The sequence below is a fragment of the Cylas formicarius genome, unplaced genomic scaffold, assembly GCF_029955315.1.
Source record: "Cylas formicarius isolate icCylForm1 unplaced genomic scaffold, icCylForm1.1 PGA_scaffold_5__7_contigs__length_24384050, whole genome shotgun sequence".
NCBI classification, from domain to species: domain Eukaryota; kingdom Metazoa; phylum Arthropoda; class Insecta; order Coleoptera; family Brentidae; genus Cylas; species Cylas formicarius.
The window spans coordinates 5,606,189-5,629,628 of NW_026844341.1; the positions used below are offsets into that span (position 1 = coordinate 5,606,189).

Below are 23,440 nucleotides of genomic sequence, written 5' to 3' on the forward strand. Positions count from 1 at the left end.
TTACCGAGATATAAAATTTTTATACGAGCGCAGATACTTACGAAAAATTCGATTTAATCGATTTTCGAAAATAACAAGAGAAAAGAAGTAGTAGAAAAATGTTTGTTGGTACTGCAAAGAAAAAGGAAGTATAAAAAAAGTGAAAGTTTGGAGGTATTCTGCAATAGTCTACCAGACGACGAATAGGTGTGCTGCGGATCTTGCAGCACTGACAGACAATCTATTTATGTTTGTGACGACTGCGACAGCGACTTAAATATAAAATACCAATATTTATCATTTTGAAAAATTGAAAAAAAAATACTTTGAACTAGTTGTACAAAAATGTTTCATAACTATTTTAAAAATATATATTTCTCAAAAATGAGACAACCGGCCCTGGTCTTCCTCGCTAAATCTATTTCGTAGGCACTTTCGTAAACCAAGGCACTAAATAAGTGCCTTGGTTTACGAAGCTTGGAAGGCAACGTTAACATTGAACTTAATCCCAGGGCGCTTTGCTAGGATCGGGAGCCTCCCTCATCGGTCTTGGATCGGATGTTGCAGGCTCCATCAGACTTCCTGCCATGTTCAATGGAGTTTTCGGCCATAAACCAACACCGCGTAAGCGAATATCATTGAGCGTCCCCTTTAAAGGACTTGATCACTTGTTTTAGAAATTTTAAGTATTAAAGGTCACATGCCCGACTGTAGCGACAAGAGGAGCAGTCTCTATCTAGTCACAGGCCCGATAGCGCGTTATTCTTGCGACCTCAAATTTATTTTAAAGATCTTGGTGGGTAATAAGATGAGTTCGGAGTTGAAGCTAGATGAACCGGTAAGTGTGAGTATGAAAAAGGCGAGGGTAAAAATACAGTGTTGCATATAACCAGGTAAACTTAAGGGACTTGAAAGTATTTTACATGGTGGACTTTGGAAGTGGACTAACTCAACTTCCAGTAGAGAGCAGTATTAAGAACGCCATCAATGGGGCGGTCAAGCATCTGACCACGACATGCGGTGCCACACTCGACGAATACAAATTCTGGCACTTCAAAGATTCCATCTCGGTCTGCTTTTCCACGGTATCGAATATGCGAGACGTGCCTAATTCGCTAAAATTAGTAAGGGTGCTCGTAGCATTTTGTAAGTTTATGTGGATTCTATGGTTTCAGGCGAAAGCGAATCTCGCAGTGGAAATAATGAAGTCGATCTGCGGACTCTCCAAATTTACCATCAACATGATGTTCTTCAATTGCATGCGCATATTGTACAAATACGTAGTCTCGGATTACGTGATGGAAAACGAAATGTGGCGAACTGCTATCGCGGTAAGCAGATCCATTTGTTATTTTTGGCTACCATAAAAACCAGTAGAAGTTTATTCCACGGAGAAGTTATATTAAAGGCAGGAACAAAGGGAATGATAAGGTCTTCTGGCAGTTCTTGTTGTTCAAATGTCAATTTTATAATAGAAATTTATGAAAGGATATTTTGCTTAATGTTGACAACAGTGAAGAATTATTTAATAGTAGTTATCTACCGCGGGTTAAGGAGCACCAAATCATACATAACCTTAAACCCAAAACCTCGCATTCGAGGATAATTTCGTCGCCATGATCCTTTCTCAATATCAACTCACAGCTCTCTTCTTCATTCGATAGTTTTGGTTAGATACTGTCCCCGATATAGATTATTATATCGTTCCATAACATAATTTCCGCCACCTCGTCCTCTAGAAAGTACAAAAAATCCCAAAACTTCTGAACTTGGAAATCTGTGTGCTTGTTCTTGAAGATTCTTTGTTATGAAAATCGTGTTTTCATCGAAAGTGACCACTTTGTTGCACATCGTGACAAGCAGACTGACTTCAGTATCAAATTCAAACGTATTTATGGAGCAACAACTCCGAACATTTAGTATAACTCAGCGATATATTTACAGTTGCTCAATTTAAATAAGCACTTTGCGGAAAGAATAAAACAAGCGCATGTAGTACACAGCGGGATTAAAATAGTTTTTCGGTCTGCCGAGATATCGTATTCGTTACTGCAACTGTCGTTAACGCCGCCGTTGGTGTGAATTCTTGACAGAGGACGTTTGCCATTCACCGTGGTCTTCGTAGCTACGATTCGCACAAACAAGGATGATATTTATTCTGCGGAGGTGTCGGGCCGTCGATATGCATTACCAGTAATAACTGGTAGAGGAATGTCACCAAATTTTGTTTTGAGGATGTAATGTTGTTACTAATCAGTCATACATTTACATGTAGTAATTAACAGCCTTTAATCAAATATATAGTTATCAAATTCTAACACAAAAACTAGAATCACAAATGAGTAACCAAATATGGAATAGGTACCCATACATGGAATATAAGTATAAATCATAATATCAATAACAAAAAAGACATAAATATATAATAATTCAAAATAACATATTGCGATAAATGAAATAAGTTACTTAATTCCTTTGCAAATGTCACAGATCCAAATATCAAACTCTGGACCAGCACAATCATAATGTGCCCAGAGTCTACACATTAGGAAATTAATCCAGCTTTCTCCATGTTTATCCATGGAAAAAATGTTTAAACAGAACATGTATTCTGCATCAACAGAGTCAGGAGATACTTGGTTCATCAACTCCATCAACTGGATAACGTCCTGTTTCTCAGAATTTTCTTCTTCACAATCACTCTTATTCTTCTTCGTTTGTTTGTTTCTCTTCGCAGTTTGCTTCTAATTCTTTATCTTACTTTCTTTTCCTTGTCTCTTCATATCTTTATTATTTATATATTATTAGTATATACATATTAGGATACTCATCCATATGTGATGACTGTACCTCGTGAAATGTTCGTATTTTCCACTAGCAAATCCTCCCGAGTTTATAAAATACAAATAATCTAGAGATCTTAATTTTATTTCTAAAGAAATTCAAAATATAAAAAATTTCCATTTTATAAACCAACTTTTCTCACTGTCTCTCATTGTTAATACAAGCCTTATAAAATAACATTCTAAATTGGTTGTCCTTGTCTCCTTGGTGCAGAAATGAAATCATTCACAATCTATTTACAAACATTACAGTGGCATAATGTTTTACCGCAAATGGCAAAAATATGGCAAATCCATTGGCAGAATTTCTGGGGTACTGATTGGTCAGATATTTTTGACAATTGCGTTGGGCGTTCTTCTCTTCTTTTCGGTCCGCTCCCTTTTATCCAAGAATGCGGTTTTACGAAGCACAGAAGAGATAGAACCGAAGGAACGTTTGTCGGAAGTTATTCTATGTTATCGTGTTTAAAAATAAAAGCTCGGGCAGAAAAACGATTTCAAGGCGAACAACAAAAACCCCTGGCTCATTTAGCACACCTGGTGTGTTTTAAGTTATCAGAGATCGTATAGAAAGTTATTCAAACTCAGTAATTAAACTTTAAAACTTTACCTATTGACTGTGAGAAGTGTTGGTCAAATTTCGGTCGCCACTCTTCATTTTTCCAAGCGCCCTATCTTATGGCTCTATCTTCCATATTCTTCAATACACAATATACGAGGTTATCGATCCTCCCCGTCTTCGTTTGTTTACTGGGCAATACTGGAATTGCCTTGTTTCTATTCGTTTTGATGTTGTACATATTCTTTCTGTCTTCTGTCTGACTTCATTATTTGTAGTGCGTCCTTGATATTCGACAAATCCTTTTCACTGTGTCTACTTTTTGTTTGTTTTCTGTGTCATTCGCCAACACTCTGAAAAATGAGTTAGGATGGGTATTACTATCGTACGACAAACAGAGATTTTTATTTTTAAGGAGAGTTTGTGAGACGAGAGTGGGGAATTGAGAATCAGAACAGTTTTCTGATCTAGTTGAATTTTGTATTTTATGTCACTTCCCAAATATTTGTATTCTTCACATTTCCAGATCCGTTTCTTCGCCTTCATCGCTTATAATTCGTTACCATATAGTCAGCGTCTTCTTCGCAGTTTGCAACGATTACTTGATCATGTGTAGAAAACAGGGTTGCCAGATAGTGATCATTTGATCTTGAGACCCATTCCTGTACATTTTTGTCGCCAGTTATAGAGAGCTTCCTCCCTCAATATATATTTTGAATAATGTAGACGAGAGACAGCATCCTATTTTCAGACCCTTCGTTTGTATTGGAGTATGTATTTCCTATCTCCACCATGCATGATGGTTTTTGTAGATAAAGTGCTTCCTTGCTAATATCAGATTAAGGGTGTCAAACTTCAAGGGTACTGTATAGCAAACCTTCTCGAGATCAATAAAAACCAGATGGATAAGCAGGTTTCGACTTGTTCGTTTTTCTAGTATTTGTTGGAGTGTGAGTCTGTACAAGACCTTCCAGCTCGAAAGCCGGCCTCTTCCTCGTTATCAGTATATCTCGTTTCTATCTTCCTTTTTATGACACAACCATACAACCTTTCCAAGGAGCTTGTTACACTTATGCCTCTAAAATTGTCGCATGATTTTCTATCATCCTTTTTATATATGGAACTAATACGCGCTAAGTTCCAATCAGATGGGATGTTGTGACATTGAAGGGGGGGTAAAAATTCGTGTTATTGCTTCCAATAGGGTCTCTGGTCTCCCTCTCCCGAAGCTCTTCCGTTTTTCATTTCTTTTAGTTTTTTCTTTACTTCTTCTCTACTTATTGCTAGTACCTCTGCATCGTCCATCTTAGCATCGTTCAGGTCTCCTAAAAATTTTATCCTATTTTCTGTCAATAGCGATTTGCAGTGTTCCTCAAATTCATTCTTTTCAAAAAAGGAAAAATGAAAAAGCAAATATTATAATATATACATATAATAGTTCATATTACTTTTACTTCCTCACTTATAAATTGGAATTACTTTACATTAATTTATTTTCTCCCGAAAAACACCGCCATTTATTAAATTAACCAAAACAGGGATGATGACTTTCATGCCCGACAGAAACTCCATGAAAACCGGCAGTTGAATTTGTTTTTTAAGTGAAAAATAACGTTATGAACCTCAGGCAAATCAGTGTATTGGACTTCAGTCGTATTTTAGATAATTCATTAAACGCATACCTTATTGGATGCAGTCAAATTTCGTTGTTTAATTCACAAAACAATTTCTATTTTGTTATAGATAAGCTGTTTGTCAATCCCAATTGATTGAACTGTATTATCTCCCTTACAATTTTGTTTCACGGGGTCATTCAAAATACAAAATGGTGCTATTTATTTTTAAAGTGTATGTTTTTTAGAGATGCAATCAGGTTGTTAGACTTTTGTTATGTATTTTGTGATCAGAACGGCAAGTGGTAACTAATCATAGCCACATTATTACGTATTAAAATATTTTACACCCCTATTAAAACCGCAGCCCCTTATAGAACACCCTGCCGAGCAGACCCTTACCCGTAACCATTCCAGGACCGTCCAAGAAATTTATCTACCTAAACTAACAAACGGGATATAAGTATGTTTTCAATCTTTTTCGCCAAGCAATCGAGTTAAATATTGTAAGATTCTAATCTACCGCGAATATCTATAATCTATAGCCTTAAAAAAAACTGTTGTTATTTACAAACCGAGGAAATATGTAGAAGACACAAAAATACAAGAAGAAAAATGTTGTTAATAGACAGTCACACAAGACAAAACTGATTATTCTCAAATTTATCTGTAAGATAAATAGACTACAGGTACTTACCCTTACCCTTTGAGCTATCCAGTGAAAACAGCCTCGCAGTGTAGAAGCTCGAGAATCAGGTACATAAATACATACGTACTTACTGAGAGGATCATATTCGAATACCTCCGTAATATGTACGAACATAGCAAAGCAATAAATGCACTATGTTTTTGGTAGTACAATAACTCGTTTGAACCCTATACCATTTCTCCAGTCTGCACTTGATAACGGGTAGTGATAAATTTGCTCGAAACGTTGTCTAAACAAAACAAAAATACATAAAGACAATGGAAGTCTCACTATCACTTGTCTCTTGTCTACCACCTTCAAACAAACCCTACAATACGCCATTTGAAGTTTTGAAGCTTTTCCTTAACCTATTATTTAATTTCACTATCCCTGCGTTGTATTTGTATAGACTTTTTGCAGCCTGTACCTGATCATTGGGAATACCAATTTCCAGAACCTCCTATAGATCAATGAAACCTGAACCTTAAATATGGTCCTGTTGTGAAAATAATCTTCGACCACTATTCTTCTAGTTTTTCGTATATTCTACCCATAGTTAATAAAAAACAGTTTTCTCCTTTGGCCATTGTTTTTTTTTGCAATTTAGCTACTCAAGCAAGCACTGATTTTTTTTTACTATGTAGATTACAATAAAGGATTTTGATTTTGCTTTTTTATTCAGCGAAAAATAGGTTATATGATAATATTGTATATTGTAATGTCTAGAATATTTAGCTTAGAATTTAAGCTTGCATCTGATCTTGATGATAAAGTTAATCTTAACGCTTATTACTTTGAGTCGTGAACATTTCCGTAAGTAAACTCTTTGTGAATCAATGAGGAACAAGTTGACGAAATATTTCATAATTTAGGAGAAACTTGATAAAAATGGAGTGCTGATACTACCCTCGTTCGTGGGACCTGCACAACGACACCATCAATTTTATTTTAAACCGGCCCTCGGATATCTTATAATAGCCAACGCCTTGGGGTTGCCTTCCACTAGTATACCGTGCGGACTGGACCACCGTGACATGCCAATTGGATTTCAGGTGAATACAAAACCGAAGGACATCGTTGTTTGCATAGTAACGAAGGTATTTTATTAGGTAATGGCAGCCCCGGGACAAGATCGATTATGTCTAGCGGTGGCGGAAGAATTGGAGCGATACTTCGGGGGATGGGTACCTCCTAACGAACTAACCATCAAAGTTTTTGGAGAGAACAAGGCTGAACGACAGGCGAAATACTGAGTGCAATTTTTTTTTCTTTCCTATAGAAGATGATTCGACTTGAAAAATTACTAAAAGCTCAGATTTTTTTCGTTGGAGTACAAAATTGTAAAAGGCGGTTTAAGGGTGAAAAAGACTACGGTGTGTATTTGTTATGTGTATGTGCTTTTTGCTATTAACTTGTATTATTGATATGTATCTAATAAAATCTTGCTTAATTTAGTTTACTGTCTTCACCTTAACTTTGAACTTTATTTCCTCAATAATTAGATATTTATAATTTTGTTATCTTGGCAACTATTTAGTTTCCTGTCGATTAACACTTGTTCTTACATATTTCATGTCAAAATTAAAAACTCTTAAGTATTTTTTTCAATAAGCCCAAACTAAACTGACTATTTTTTACAATGTACCATTATAATTCTTATTCATTATCTGTAAAGCACTCTTCACACTCTTTAATGGTTAAAATAAAATGTAGCCTGTGGTTCAACAATTTCTTGTACAGAGTAGCTGAAATAATCATACTATAGAACATAACCTAAAATAATTGAGCGATATTGAAAGTTTACCATTGGCTAATATAATAGGACTTTCCTTTGGTCACTTTCGATTTGAACGATTTGTATTCAATATATGTAGGATGAGGTAACCAGAACAATAAAATTTGAAGTTAAAAATGTATAATACATATATATTTTTTGGTCTAAACGAACGGTGGACAGGCCATCAGCGGGGTGACCTGGTTCGTATTTGAAACTAAAAAAATATCCTGAGTACCAAAGATTATTAAGATTCATGAAGCAAACTTAAAATTACTTAATATCACCAGACATCACTGATAACAGATATATCTCGCATAAAATCTGGAACTGAGTTTAGATTGGTACTAAGGGCAGAACACACATAGTACCTGTTTCAATCTCTAGTGCTGGTTAATCCGATCGTGCAATGGATACTAAGGACAAAGACACGCGAAGTATCCTGTCGCAAATAGCCACACCAGCACTGAAGGGCAGAGACAAGCGACAGTGCAATAAACAACAGGTCATAATATACTGAAGGGCAGAGACACGCGTCAGTATATTGGTACTAAGGGCAGAGACACGCATAGTCCCTCTTTCAATCTCTGGTGCTGATTATTCCGATCGTGCAATGGATATTAAGGGCAGAGACACGCGAAGTATCCTGTCGCAAATCACCACAACGGCACTGAAGGGCAGAGATACGCGACAGTGCAATAAACAACACTATTCTGAAGGGCCGAGACCTTCGACAGTAGCCCCGACCTTCAACAAGCAGAGGAACAACGTTTAAAGTAGTTCAAAGAGATAACACTCTAATATTTAACCAAATTCCTTGAGAATATTTTATAAATTAAAAATGAAACCGATCAATAAATAAATCATTTGGTACTTTGGTATTTTGGTCAATAAAATGACCTTCAAGTCTTCGTAATTTCACGTAACGCAAACATAGTCCGCTTCAGTCGAATGCACGGTTAACCGAGGAATGCCGACAAGATATTTCTTAAAATGTTACTGCACCCCAAAACTATGTTTATTTTAAATGAAGCCCTTCTACTAATCGATGTTCTGACAGAGCCAGGGGCTAGAAATGCGTTTTTTTTTTTAAGAAAACATTTAGTTTATTTTATTACGTCGTACGTACTAAAATTTTATATGGTAGCTTAAAAAATATATGCGTCTTATATACAAGCGGTGTTTTTTTTCGATGTATAGAACTTTAGGTTGCAATAAAACAACGTTGGATTATTCGATTGATATGAATTTTATTTATCCGAAAGATAACCTTGTGGCATTACATTTTAAATATGATTTCTGGCATATGATCGCCAGCGCTGGCGCGGATGTAGTCCAATCTGGACGTCCAATTTTCGATGACTTTTTCCAATATTTGTGGCCGTATATCGGCAATAACACGGCGAATGTTGTCTTCCAAATGGTCAGGCGTTTGCGGTTTATCCGCATAGACCAATGAATTTACATAGCCCCACAGAAAGTAGTCTAGCGGTGTTAAATCACAAGATCTTGGAGGCCAATTCATAGGTCCAAAAGGTGAAATTAGGCGGTCACCAAACGTGTCTTTCAATAAATCGATTATGGCACGAGCTGTGTGACATGTTGTGCCGTCTTGTTGAAACCACATCTCCTGGACATCATGGTCAGTTTTTCAGTCAGTCAGTTTTTCTGGATGTAACGGTGTTTCGACATACACTTGAGGATTTGCTTCGCTCCAAATGTGGCAGTTTTGTTTGTTGACGTAGCCATTCAACCAGAAGTGCGCTTCATCGCTAAACAAAATTCGCTTATGAAAATCGGGAACAACGGCAATCTGGTTTTGGGCCCATTCGACGAATCCACGCCTTACTTGATGATCGTTTGGCTTCAATTCTTGCACGAGTTGGATTATGTAAGCACGTAAACCAAGATCATTCCACAAAATTTTCCATAAAGTGGATGGACACAGATCCAATTCCTGGGCTCGATGGCAGATGGACTCATTCGGGTCTTCCTCAATACTACGCTCTACAGCAGCAATAGCTTCTTCTGTACGCACCGTACGGCGTCTCTGGGAATGCGAGTTATCAATAAGAGCAAACGTGGTGCGAAAACGTTTCATGGTTAATCGAATTAACTGCTCTGAGGGACGATTTTGTCGACGATAAAATGGACGCGGTGCGCGATACGTATTCCGCACAGAACTATTAATTTCTAAATAAAATTGCACTATTTACAAGCGTTGTTCAGGCGTGAGTCTATTGCCAAACCAAAATGAGAATAAATCACCCCATTATATGGAGTGAAAGGTAACTTTTTGCATATCTTTTGCCTAAATCAAATAAAAATTGTAGAAGATATAACTCGTTTCCCTAAAGAATTATTTTAGCCAAAAAAATGCAAACTTATCCAATTGATCTTCATTTTTATACAACTTAATTACTACTCTCGTTTTATATAAAGAATTGTTGCATTTATCACAAAACAGTGGCTACAATTAAACAGTAGTAAAGTTCACCACACGCGTAAAAATATTTTGCTTAATTCGTACTGGACATAATTACTTAAATATTGAAATGTGACTTCCCATATCCGTGACCTCTACCTTGTATAACCAGTTGTTTATTTAAACGTATATTCGTATTTGAATGCACCGAACAAGTGGTTTTAAGTAATATATGCCACATGGAAGCACGTAGTTTCGATTTGAATTATTAATAATTCATATTAAAAAGAAGTCATCTTGCAAACTACCAATTTTTGTCGATGACACATAACGGTAAGTCGTCTAGACATGCGATTTGAGACATTACGTTTGGATTTTTGCTTGTTTGTTGTTTCCGCAAAAAGGATATATACAAGGTGATTCTACTATAACTCAATTTTACAATTTTTGAAAACACTCTTAGAACAGTTTTTTTGACAACCAAACGAGAATGTTGGTACTTCCAACCACAGAAAGATTAATTTTATAAATGTTATAGATACATTTACACAAGTCCGATCATCCTTTATAAACTTGATTAATAAGCAACAATTAGCAGATATGCCAAATAGGCAATCGCTAGGTAGGCAGAAACGAAAAAGATCCATTTACAATTGTTGCGTTCTTTCAAAATGCGATTATAATTAACGACGGGAAAATGATCCCTTATCGCTCTTAATAGCATAAACAACCAGATAAAGCAGTAACCAATAGTTTAAGTACAGTCACAATATCGGTAAGTTTCAATTTTTCATATGCAGTTGTGGAAATAATTATTTTATCGAAAGATAGCGGAAAAACAAAAAAAAACAAAAATTGGGCTTCTAATATTCAACATCAACCTATACAATTTTTCATTCGGCTGTCTCGCATCAAAATTCGGGTTGTCCGCATCCCTTCGAACTGCAGTTTGTAGCAAAAACTGCTAAGCGAAATATGTTATATCCATAAAGAGCTCAAAGCATTTCATCATAGTGGCAAACTTACCCGGTTACCAAATATTTTACCACTTTAAGGCAATTTTTATGTTATTATTTCATTTCATTATATATTATTAAATTATTTTCATTTTTTATTCTTTGATTAATTAATTAATTGTTCAAGGTTCAAAGTTCCTTTTGGGTTAATTAAAAAAACCTTAACAAATTAATGCTTATAGCATAATATATTTGTTCCACGGTCATTATTTTTTTGGTACATTTTTGTAGACCAGCACTAAGTACGACTAAGTACCAGAAAAGTGACTTAACTATATAAAATATACAGTGTGTCTCACTTAAGAACTATATACCCTGTTAAAATCTTTGTTTATTTTTGATTTCTTTTTTGTTGGATAGGTCTCTGAAAAATGCAGTAAAACCTTTTTTTTGCTTACTGCTCCAACTTAAAGTTATAGCCAACCGAGACTATTTAACAAAAGAGAGAGAAAAGAGAAGTACTATTAGGGATTGTTAAAAAATAAATTTATTCAGGAGTACTTAGAACCATACTATATCAATTTTTATAATGTTTAAATACAGGTTGTTGAAAATATCGTTTGCGCGCCGTTGTAAAATCTCTGATTACGGTTTGATTTTGAAAAAATTTTTTTGTTGGATAGATATCTCAAAGACGCACGAAAGCCTTATGTTCCTTAGTACATCAACCTAAAGTCATAGCTAACTGGGACTAACTTTTTATGTCAAATATCGAGAACTGCTACTAGGGGTTTCTTTAAGAATAAAGTGTCGACGACTTCTTATTCAGGACTAAATAAAACCTAACGATACCAATTTCCACGAAGTTCGAATACAGGGTGGTCGAGACACCGAGGGCTCTCTTAAGCATTAATCTTGTAGAATGTTTGTTAATGTCTCAATTTTAATAATTCTTTTTTGTTAGATAGATTTCAGTGAAAAACAGTAACGATTTTCTTAAAATTAAATATTATTAAAGAGAACTAAATATGAACTAAACAGACTTTACAAGGCTGTGTTTTTTGAACTAAAAAGTCTTAATTCTCATCTAATAATAAAAATAACAGAAATATCAAAATTGATTGATGTTGGCATACTGTTTCCGTTATGAAACCAAGTTTGCCATGAAGAAGCGAATACTCGACAGTCAAATTCATGCGCCAACTTGTATTTTAATTCTGTTGACATTACATCTTTCGAATACTAAGATTTATTATGCTGTTATTTCCAGACAATATTGAAAAAAAAAATTGAGTTAACTATTACTACAACCATTTTGAAGATATTTGAATTGTAAACCTAATTTTTAATAAATACTTTGAAATAGTTTGAAATTTATTTTGATAAAATAACAGTTTTTCAATTGTTTTTTACCATTTGTTTGGGAGTATATTTCTTCCTAATCAAATTTCTAACGATATTTTCATTTCTAATTTTACTTTAATCACAATTGAGGATCATAATTGACTATTTCTTAACGGGTTTATTTAAAATAAAATAAAACACAAGAGACTTTTTCTGTAAAGCCTCGAATTTCCTATAAGAATAATTTAAAATATTTAACTATAACATAATTCAAAACAAAAAGTTATTTTTCTATTTAAATTCTCCAATCTTTGAGCTCGAATATCGTTGAAATGAAATTTATCGAAAAAGTATAAGAAACCATTTTCCTATAATAATTATCACTAAAATTGGCTTAATGGTCTATTGGTGATGATTATTTATATATGAGACTAAATCGAAAATTCAAAACTATAATGAGGATAATCTTTCCATTAATATTAAGAACTCATAGGTGGTAAGTACTTCCTAGAGGTAACTAGCAACTAGTTTTTGTGTGTCAGATCCAAAAAAAAAAACAAACTAATGGTACTCTAAAAAAAAGCAAAATTTGAACTGTACCAGCTTAATCGTCGAAAAAGCCCAGTTATGGCCAAGGAAGAAACCGACAAAAAAATTTTTTTTTCGACCCTTAGTCGTTCTGTACCAATGGCGGTCCCATAGGACCAACATAACTGAGATCTGGAAAACATCGGCTGGTGCGTATACTTTCGCAAAAAATAAATTTCTTTTATTTTGCAACAGTAACCAGAGCCGAGGCGTTCAATTTCTCTAGATCTCTTCATCATTGTAGCTCTCCCTGTTATACTGGTGACACCGAAACTTGCTTCTCATTTTCACATAATTCCATAGACCTGCTGCTATAGATATTTTTTACAATTTAGCATCTGATCACCTTTTGGGCAATTATTTTCGCGAATGACGCTTAAATTTCGAGAGTAAAAAACAATATTCAAATTAAGCTACGTGAAAATATTCTTTCGTACTCGAATTATGTTCAAATTTTGGGAATAATCCTTAATTTACTTGAACTTGAAATTGTTTTACAGTCATAGACACCACCTTTCGCAAAACACTCTAAAGATACTTTGCAATGTATTTACTAGTAATTATAATAAATAATAATAATAATAATAATAATAAAACGATATTTTAAACAAATATGACTCATACATAGGCAGATTAAGCCTATTTAGATGTTTAAATTCACGAGATATATGCCCTCTTCGACCAATCCCGAAGATCAACCGGAAGCACCAGTTGAACTGAGGTGGCTTTTACTTGATTATAAATCCAATTATCAAAATAAATAAGAACTAAAAGTTCAGATTTTCACGAAATTTCGTGAAAATCTGAACTTTTAGTTCTTATTTATTCTGAAGCACCAGTTTTAGAGCTTCGATATACTTTTGTAAACATTGCTAAAATATGCAGATGCGTTTTTGGAAGAAGATACAGTACCTAAAGTGAGATGCGGACTGCCATTAAAGGAATGCCGTCAATCGGCGTCCGACGCACCAATAGCAAAAAAAAATCAAATCGATGGTGTCTTGGTCAAGGTTCCGCAAAGTTCAGGTGTAGCCGTAAACAACTTAATTATTTGGTTTCAGACCACTTTCCGACGGCGACATGGAAATAATTTTCAATCTACTCCTCGCGATTCTCAGGTTTTTAAACGCTTTAACCGCCCCGATTTTCAACTACAGGGCGAAAGGAAAGAGACAAGTGCTGCCGCCTTTTAAAAACGAGTTGCTTAGGATCAGCGCGACCGAGTTGGCGAAAAAAATCCGGACCAAAGAGGTGAGTGAAGCTCCTCCGTGCCACGACCCGCCTGATAGGACTTGTTCCAGATATCCAGTAGGGAAATATGCAAAGCTTACATCCGGAGAATCAAAGAGGTAAACCCGATCCTCAACGCCATCGTGGAGGAACGTTTCGTCCAAGCGTTGAAAGACGCGAAAGCGGTGGATGAGTCGCTGAAGACTACGTCGCTGTGTGCCACTGAATTGGAGAAAATCAAACCTCTGCTGGGTGTGCCGATCACCGTCAAGGAAAGCTGTTCTGTCAAGGGTAAAAGCGCTCGCGATTAAGGAGGCCAGATGGGGATATTTGATTTTAGGCATGAGCTTATGTGTCGGAACCATCTCTCGGATAGGATTTAAAGCGGAGACAGATGGGGAAGTTGTCGCAAGGCTAAGGAGTTGCGGTGGAATCCCCCTCTTGGTGTCCAACACATCGGAGCTTTGTCTGGGTTGGGAATCTAACAACCGCGTCACTGGGCGTACTAATAATCCTTACGATAGTACCTGTACGACGTCGGGATCGTCTGGAGGAGAGGTAAGAGCTTCCCAAAACTTCGAAGCTGAAGGCGTTTCATATTTGCCAGACTGACAGATTTCAATCAATCACCTTAGCACAGGAAATTTGCAACTGTTTCTAAATACATATTTATTTAATTTAGATCCATTAAATTGCGTCAAAAATTAAAATATTTTCAATTTTCTTCTCTTAGTATAAAACTCTTCGGTTCCACCTCGACTAGAATGTTAAAAAATTATTTCCTTAACGTTTCTGTGCTTCTATTAACTTGTCAGAGAATGTTGAATATTTCCATGCACTCGTAATAAGAGCTCATTTTAGTCGTTGTCCTAATTGCGGATTGCTCCTGGTATAGGTATATCGAGAACTGCTAATCATACAAGAAATATTTCCAACTAACCAAAACCCGCATGGAGAGTCCCAAAAAAAAACAAAAAGCCACCAAAAGACCAACCAACTTCCTAACCTTATATCATGAAAATCCCTAGTTGCATGCCCTCTATCGTTACATCGTAAAGTTAACAAAAATAATGCAAGATGGCGCTATTCAAAAATTAGTTTAAAATTGACACTACAGATGAGATAAACGCTTTGCGACTGGCTGGTGGTAAGTAGAGATCTTTTAACTGTTCAACTTTGAGCTCTTTAAACATTCCTCTACTATTTTTTCTGACTCCACGCTTTTGTACTATAAATACTTCGCCAATGTGTCTACAACTTCCATATTGCATACCCAATGTGACTTTCAAAAGTCCTCTAAAATACTTTTATTGATATTAACCACGTATCGTCCGCATAGTTTGTGTGAATTACATAGAAATAGAAAAAGACGTAACAAGATCCGGATAAGGTCATGTAAGGCATCACATATAAGGTATCATAAGCTTTTCTCAAGTCAAGAAAAAGACCAAACGAGAGATTTCACTTCTGCTGCTCATTCAAGGTCCAAATAACAAAGTTAAATCTCGTTGAGTTTTCTTATTCATAAATTCGGAGATACGCTTGCATATAAAGCGATAAAATATCTGTGAGAATGTTGATAGTAAACTATGGCTCGATAGTTTAGTTTTTACAGGTGTAACTGTATTTTACTAGATTTTTTTAGTGAATCAATGTCGACTCAACTCAACCCAAATCAACTATACGTTATATATACATTTGTAACATAAATCGACAACTATGAGCATATAAGCCCATATTACTACGATGCCCCTCAATTCATTTTATAATTGTATTTGACATTTTTTTAATATTTAAAAATACTAAAAATTAGAATAGCATACTCAGACAGCGAAGCAGAAGAACAAGCGGATTTCCGAGCAGGAAGATCTACTGTTGACCATCTCTTCTGTGTCACCCAACTTATTAAGAAAATGTCAGCCTTTGGGCTTGTTTGGCATTGGCATTTAAAGAAAGCATACGATAGCATACCATTATTAAAACTATGGCAGGCACTAGATCGAACAAATCTGAACAACGCAATCCTGCAGACGATCAGATTATAAGTGCACAAGACTTTGACGATATAGAATACATGACTCGAAAGCTAATTGAAGAGTACAAGAAATGGGAATAAATTAGAACTAAAAGTTCAGATTTCACGAAATTATATAGTTTTACATGACAATCGTTTCTACAACACCGTGTCTTTATCAAATGTCTCACACTTTTAGTTCTTATTTATGTTTATAAATGGATTTTCATCAAGTAAAAGCCACCTCAGTTCAATTTTACAAGAAATGGGGCCTAGAAATGAACATCTCAAAGACGAAGCACATATGTATCGGTGGGATACAACAACACCTTGCCCTAGGGGACGGACGGGTCATCAAATCTTGCAAAAGCTATGCTGTGAATGCTATGAAATGGCATCCTGAGGGACAAAAAAATCAAAAGATGAAACAAGCATTTAATATATAGTTATATTATTCCATTGGCAACTCAAAGGAAAGACCATGAGAACAGTGGGGGTAACAGAGATGGAGGAGAGCGGCAGGAAGATCGAGACTCGAAAGAACCCCGGGTGGTATGGACACGTCCAAAGGATGGAGGAGCGGCGATTCCCTAGACAACCACTCACTTGCATGCCAGCGAGAAGAAGGAAGAGAGGAAGACCAAGAATGAGTTGGAGAGAGGGCATTGATAGCGAGATGAGAGAGAGAGGACTGGAGGAAGACCTGTGGAATGACAGGCAGGAAGGGAGATTGAGAATCGGACGACGTCGATGGACGTTTTAAAACCGATATCTATATCTATATATATTGGACTTTTTAAAAACATCACATCATCAATATTACAATTTTTTCGCTGTATTTTCGTAAACAAGTGAGTTTTTATGCAGTTTTATCCTATCTATATGTCGTATTGATGATTATTAATGTTTAGTTTGTTAGGCCATAGAATTTTGGTGAAAATGGTAGATTCAGTTCCCATGGAGTGAAAAATGGATATCTATTTGAAAACTGCACCTCAATTCGATCCACAGAATAAAAGTACGATACTTAGAATAAAAGGACAAAAATGAAAAGAAAAACACAGACCAATAGAGCTACTGCACATGAAATGTTATTTCACTTTGAGTATTATAGCTGCTATAGCTGCTATTAATATTATAAACTTTAAGTTTATCAGGCAATTTTTGCGCTAGTTACACTATAATAACTATTTTTTGGTTCGAAGAAATATTTTTATTTTTTTAATTTGTGTTTCCCCTGTAAAACGTATTGTTTATAGGGCGCATTATTAGGAGCTGGAGCGTCCCTGGTGGGAATAGGTTCTGATTTGGCGGGGTCCATCAGAATACCAGCCATGTTCAACGGTATCTTCGGCCATAAACCAAGCCCAAGTAAGTAGCGAAAAGCAGCGTCAAAGCGTAACCTTTTTCTATTATGTCTATTCGAAAATTATTTTCAACACCTCATATCATATAATTTTATGTACCAATAATAATTACGTCTATATTGATATATTTTAAAGCACTAATTTAATTTTATTAGTTTCGCTGTCATTGAAAGTAGAAAGACTCCAAACATGATATCAGATTTTGTTATTGGTTATTGTTTATATAAAAATATTGTTCCAAAATATCGTTTTCTGGTTTAAATAGCTTTAGTGTTCACTACAGAACCTACAACTCATTTTTAGCTTTATTTCTGTAAATGTAAATTAAAACGTCCAAACAATATTATTAGGATATCAGAACAACATTTTTCGGGATTAAAATGTTAGCTTGCATGAAAGATTCGGATCCTGAAACTGGAAAAATAAACCTTGAATGAAAATTTTTCTGTGCCATTTTATTTCTGTTAAAAAGTTGCAATGAAAAAGTTTTTACTAAATCAAAATACATTTCATATTAACCAGGATATGACAAATTTTGAAAATCGCCAACTTTGCAATTTTTCCTCGTAGATTGAAAACTACAGCAGTACCGCATTTTTTTTATTTTAACCACAAGTAGAATCAAAACTAAAAAAATTACAACAAATCGCAAATACGAATTAAATTTGCTTAATTATAACGCTAACTTTTTAACTTTTTTTAACTAATGACTCCCGCAATTGGCCACCTTGTTGTTCAAAATCAAAAATCGATGGCCCATCTGTAATATCCCTTATCCGAAAAAGCGGAAATATTACTTTAACTTCCTTCCTTGACTCCCATTCGACGTTAGCAAGCATATTTTAATTTTTTAGCAAACAGTAAACAAAGACATAGAAAATATAAAACCTGAAAAGTAAATTTTACAGTATTTTTCTTCAGTACAAAATCGTAAAATTATCATATATGTATAATTTAAATTATATTTATTGTTAATTATTTTTTGATTGGAATAACGTTCCCACTGACGGATCTTATTTTGCAGAGATTATACCTATCAAAGGACATTATCCTTCGAGTGGGGACGAGAGAGTATCAGATTTCTTGGTCATAGGACCTATGACGCGTTACGCGTGTGACCTCAAACTTTTGATGACCGTAATGGTCGGCAGCAAGCTCTCCGGCGAGTTAAAACTTAATGAACCGGTAGTAGAGATACTCTCCTTTTTATTTCTTTGACCCGCCTGCATTTAGGTAAACCTCGCCGACCTCAACGTATTTCATTTGGAAGACTTCGGGTTTTCGTTAAGTCTTCAATCGGTGACCGAAAGTATTCGACACGCGATCAAAATGTCCGTCACTCACCTGGAAAAAGTCTGCGGCTCGAAAATACAAGAATTTAAGTTTGAGGTTTTGAGGGATGCCCTCAAAGTATGCACCTCCGTTATAAACTCCATAGAAGACGTTCCCAACCCCATGAAATGGGTAAACGATGCGTTTTTGAGGTGACGTATGTGTTGGGTTTATTTAATTTTAGGCCAACACGAACTTGCCTAAAGAAGCATGCAAGGTTGCGTTCAATCAGTCCAAGTTTTCGTGGACCTTGATAAACTTCTTCCTTCTGAGGGCGTTGTCCAGATTTCTACTCGGCGACTACAGCGTTCAAAAGCGAACGGTGCAAGCTCTGATTACGGTAAGGTGACTCAATAAACATAGACTTCCTCAAAAATTGAATTATCACTCTCACTTTCAAGATTGGGTTTAGCGTTGGATTTCTTTGAGAAAAAAAACTTATTGTAAAAAATGTAATTAACCTTTTTTGAAATTAACAAACAAATGTACAATTTATGCAGAATACGTAATATGAATCTTTTTTCAATAATAAAACTCTGGTGTAAAGCTACTCTCTTTATTGCGTTTAGAAATGATATATTTTCACTTTGTGCTAGAAATGCTTCTGATAGCAACAACTGTGAACTATTAAGTAGTAGCTTCAAGGCCAATATTGTTAAGATACAAACTTACTGCTCTTTTTTGAAGGACTTAAATAAAAGTCTTTTGGTGGGACTTGACAATCAGTGCATTCGTAATTGTAGTGCCGTTTAATTTCTATTTTGATTATTGCTTAAAGTAGACCAATCATATTGGTCATAGTTTCAAAAAAAAATCTGTTCATGCGTGAAATATAGTGTTCAGCCACTTCAAAATCCCAATCTATGTAAACAATTAGGACCCAATTTTGATTTCTTAAAAATTTTATTTATCAGTTATCCATTGCGACCAGAGGCCCAAATTTGTTTAAGAGAAACGTTTACAAAATTTTGTAACATTCTTTGAATACTGTCTATTGAGCTATGGAAATATGTAGTTACGTTTCTTTTTATATTTCCGACTCTGTAATTTTATATGTTTAACATGCGCTATCCCGTAATTGGATAGCCAAGTATGCCTGCTAGATAGCTTTTGGGTTTATAATTAAATACATAAATAAAAGAAATTTAAAAACGTTGATGAACTAAAACAACAACTACTACTAAAAACAAACAAACACTGCTTGTAAATGGACGACATCTGTTATAAACCTGAATTGAGAATAATTAATAAATTAATAAAATAATAATTAATAAAAATAAAATTAATAAAATTTCTTTTAAATATTCAGGTTGGGGAAGTTTTTTTAGAAAAATGTATTACTTGTTGCAGCTAAGAGCATGTTATCTAACTTAATTACCAAGCCAACAATCAAATTTTCAAAAAATAAAATTGAAACAAAATAGACTCTGATGAGGAATTATGTTTTAGCAATATCGATTGCCGTGTCGATTAAAAATACTAAAATATAATGCTAATACTAAATATAAACTAAAATACTAAATATAAACGCTTACAGTTCATATTACATTTTCGAAAAAATGTAGTTGTATATATATATATATATATATATATATATATATATATATATATATATATATATATATATATATATATATATATATATATATATATATATATATATATATATATATATATAAATATTGCTTTTCCGGCTATAGTAATTTCGGATAACGCTTAAAATGTAAGTGTAACACTGCAACTTCATTTATTTTATTATTCTCGATATAGCAATCAAACATTATAATTTTTCGAACTAACAATCATTTAAGACTCCTTTGTTAAAAATATACTCGAAGTGGGAATGTGAAGAATAATACTTAATTTTATCAGAACCAGAACATTAAAAAAATTAGTCCAATATAATTTTGGAAATTTGGGCAACACGACTGTCAACTTTCAGGAGAAATTGGGAAGCAACGGCGTATTCTTGCTGCCCATATTCACGGAACCCGCCCATAAACACAACCAGTTTTGCTTCAAGCAAGCGTTCGAGTACATTTTGCCTGCCAACGTGCTGGGACTGCCAGCTACAGTCGTCCCCTGTGGTTTCGACGGAAACGGAATGCCCATCGGTATACAGGCAAGGAAACGGAGGTCTTCAAGACTACCCGCATTAACACTCCTATCAAATTTAGGTTCTAGCCGGACCAAGGCAAGATAGGCTTTGCCTGGCGGTAGCCGAGGAATTGGAACGATGTTTTGGCGGCTGGATCCCACCACCTGAATCATAGCACCACTTGATATTGTACATTAGATACAGTATTAATGCTACCAAAACTGCATTAATTGTTTCATCCACCATCCCGTACATAATGATATACACATTTTTATTGGATAATAAATTGTTGCTTATTGAGGAAAAAATTAGCCGCTTGTCTCAAAGTCCATAATGAAGCAGATCCATGAGCCAAAAATCGTTTTTTTAGTTTTATCTTATTTTTTAGTTTTTTTTGGTGCATATAAAAGAATGCTTGGTTAGTTTAAGTTTAAGTTAGTTTAGTTTAAAAATTTTATCGTTTCGGAAGTTTAATTATGCTTCGAATTTGGCGCGAAACTTTCGAATTGACACCCTTTGACAAAAAAGCTATTCGTACTTTATCTTTCTTCTTCCATCCTATATTTTTGGGAGACCTTAATGAATTTTGTTAAAAACTGAATGGGACATAGGGGTCTCTTGTATAGCAATTTTACCTTTCAAACAAAAAATGTTCAGATTTTCACAGTGATTTATTGGTTTATGACTGCTGCATCAACATGCCTTTATCAAATACAAAATATTACATTATTCCGACGTCTATTCATAGGGTGTTTCAAATTCGACTCTCACCATTAGGATCTCGGTAAGAGATACAGGGTGATTTAAATTAGTTGTAAAAGTTACACATCGGTGAGTTAAATAATGTTCCGTTTTGAAATTGAAGTTATTTTGATTACTTCCGGTTTTTGGTTTTTCTTTTTTTATGTCTTTATTTTAAAATTTAGCAAAAATCTGTGAATACTCATTGGCTTTTTTTGGGCTTCATCTTACGACGTTTCGTTTTTATAAAACCATCATCAACTTAATTCTTTTTTATGGTCGCCATGTCATCTCAAATTCGATTTGTGTTCCATCAAATTCGATATATGTAACAAAAACTTGTATACCATAGTAAGCTATGAATTTTCAAACCTGTAGATGACATTTTAATATCTAGTTCATTACTGTGTCGAACTTTACCGATGACTCAAAACAAGAAATGGTAAAACTTAATTATAAAAACGATAAGGACGGTGTCATGATATCGGAAATGTACATGTATCCTGAAAGACGACAACCTCATCAAAAGCTATTATCTTGATTCGGGTTTAAAGGCCGTCGTCGATTGGAATTACTTCCTAACGTTTCGCTAGCACGAGTGGCGAGCTTCTTCAGAGGTCCTTCCATCTCCGATGTTTGACGTAGACTGACGATTTCTCCTGCGCAGGTTGTATTTATGCCGATTGGTGGTGGGCGGGGCCTGTTCCGCTTCGGTTGGTCTCGGGATATCGATCGGTACTGCTCGGGCGTTCCTAAGGATCGGGTTCCAGATTTGGTTGAGTCTAAGGGTCTCCTCCTTTCGGTTGAAATTGTGTGGGTGTTTTTGTATCTCAATGGCTTCCCTGACTAGTCTGTTGTGATAGCCGTTGACCGATGCTAGTAACTTACAGCTCTCAAAGTGTATCCTGTGTTCCCCGCTGCCCAGTGCGTGTTCAGCTACTGCAGACTTCTCTGTATGTCCTAGCCTGCAGCTTGCTTTATGCTCCTTAAGTCTCGTTCCCATTGATCTCTTGGTAGTCCCGATGTAGACCTTTCCGCATGAACACGGAATGCTGAAGAAGCTCGCCACTCGTGCTAGCGAAACGTTAGGAAGTAATTCCAATCGACGACGGCCTTTAAACCCGAATCAAGATAATAGGTTATCAACGGGCCGCGAAAGCCTTAACCAATTTATCAACCTCATCAAACTTTGTTTAAGTTATTGAACAGAAATCTCGCTGAGTTTGCTTTGTTTGAAAAACTACAATTATCTCTTACCGTTACCGAGATCCTAATGGTGAGAGTCGAATTTGAAACACCGGGTATATAAGCAGGTAGGAGCAGGAGACCCATTCACATCCAATTAATTCCAATTTTTGTTTAGCTGGCATAGCTAGCCAACAAATTAAATTTTTTGGAATTATGTAAAATATAAAAATTGTCAAACTTTTTGCATTTCTGAATTTAAATGAATGGCATGGTTAGAATCCCAACTTTTATTTTAAACGCTCTTTTATGTTCGTTAACGCTCCACATGATCCACATTTTAACTTCTGTGCTATGGATTTTTGAGTTTTTCGCGATTTAGTTTTATTATATTTTAAAAATTTTATTTCTCAAATAGTCGTAACAATTGTGAAACGCTATTGGTTTTATAATATCATTTCTTTTTCAAAATTTTCTCTGGAAAGTGAGATATTAAGTCTGTGGATGAAAAAATAAAAGGCGGCCATTGTGTGTGGGTCAAAGTTATTTGAATAATTATATATTACTTGTTTATGGTAAATGGAAAAGTCTAATTTGTTCGGTTCTTAGTTATAGTCCACAAAGTGTGAATAAATATCTACTTCCGTCTCTGTGAATTATAGGTGTCTTTCCTTTCCAGTGAAACAATCAAAAACATCATCCAT

The 23,440-nt window shown here is 35.1% G+C and overlaps 1 protein-coding gene across 1 annotated transcript in view; it reads left to right on the plus strand.

Moving 5' to 3' along the window:
- Positions 1-23,392, plus strand: part of LOC132702366 (uncharacterized) — a 32,543-nt gene extending 9,151 nt beyond the window's left edge. Inside the window, exons 4-19 of the mRNA XM_060670952.1 lie at positions 492-603; positions 657-817; positions 873-1,103; positions 1,155-1,310; positions 6,555-6,734; positions 6,792-6,933; positions 13,655-13,784; positions 13,831-14,020; positions 14,071-14,290; positions 14,340-14,557; positions 17,273-17,384; positions 18,405-18,565; positions 18,614-18,844; positions 18,897-19,052; positions 20,655-20,834; positions 20,890-23,392. Of these exons, the coding sequence (XP_060526935.1) occupies positions 492-603; positions 657-817; positions 873-1,103; positions 1,155-1,310; positions 6,555-6,734; positions 6,792-6,933; positions 13,655-13,784; positions 13,831-14,020; positions 14,071-14,290; positions 14,340-14,557; positions 17,273-17,384; positions 18,405-18,565; positions 18,614-18,844; positions 18,897-19,052; positions 20,655-20,834; positions 20,890-20,985 (2,676 nt within the window). The 3' untranslated portion in view covers positions 20,986-23,392. The remainder of the gene's footprint in view (positions 1-491; positions 604-656; positions 818-872; positions 1,104-1,154; positions 1,311-6,554; positions 6,735-6,791; positions 6,934-13,654; positions 13,785-13,830; positions 14,021-14,070; positions 14,291-14,339; positions 14,558-17,272; positions 17,385-18,404; positions 18,566-18,613; positions 18,845-18,896; positions 19,053-20,654; positions 20,835-20,889) is intronic.
- The last annotated feature ends 48 nt before the right edge of the window (positions 23,393-23,440 follow it).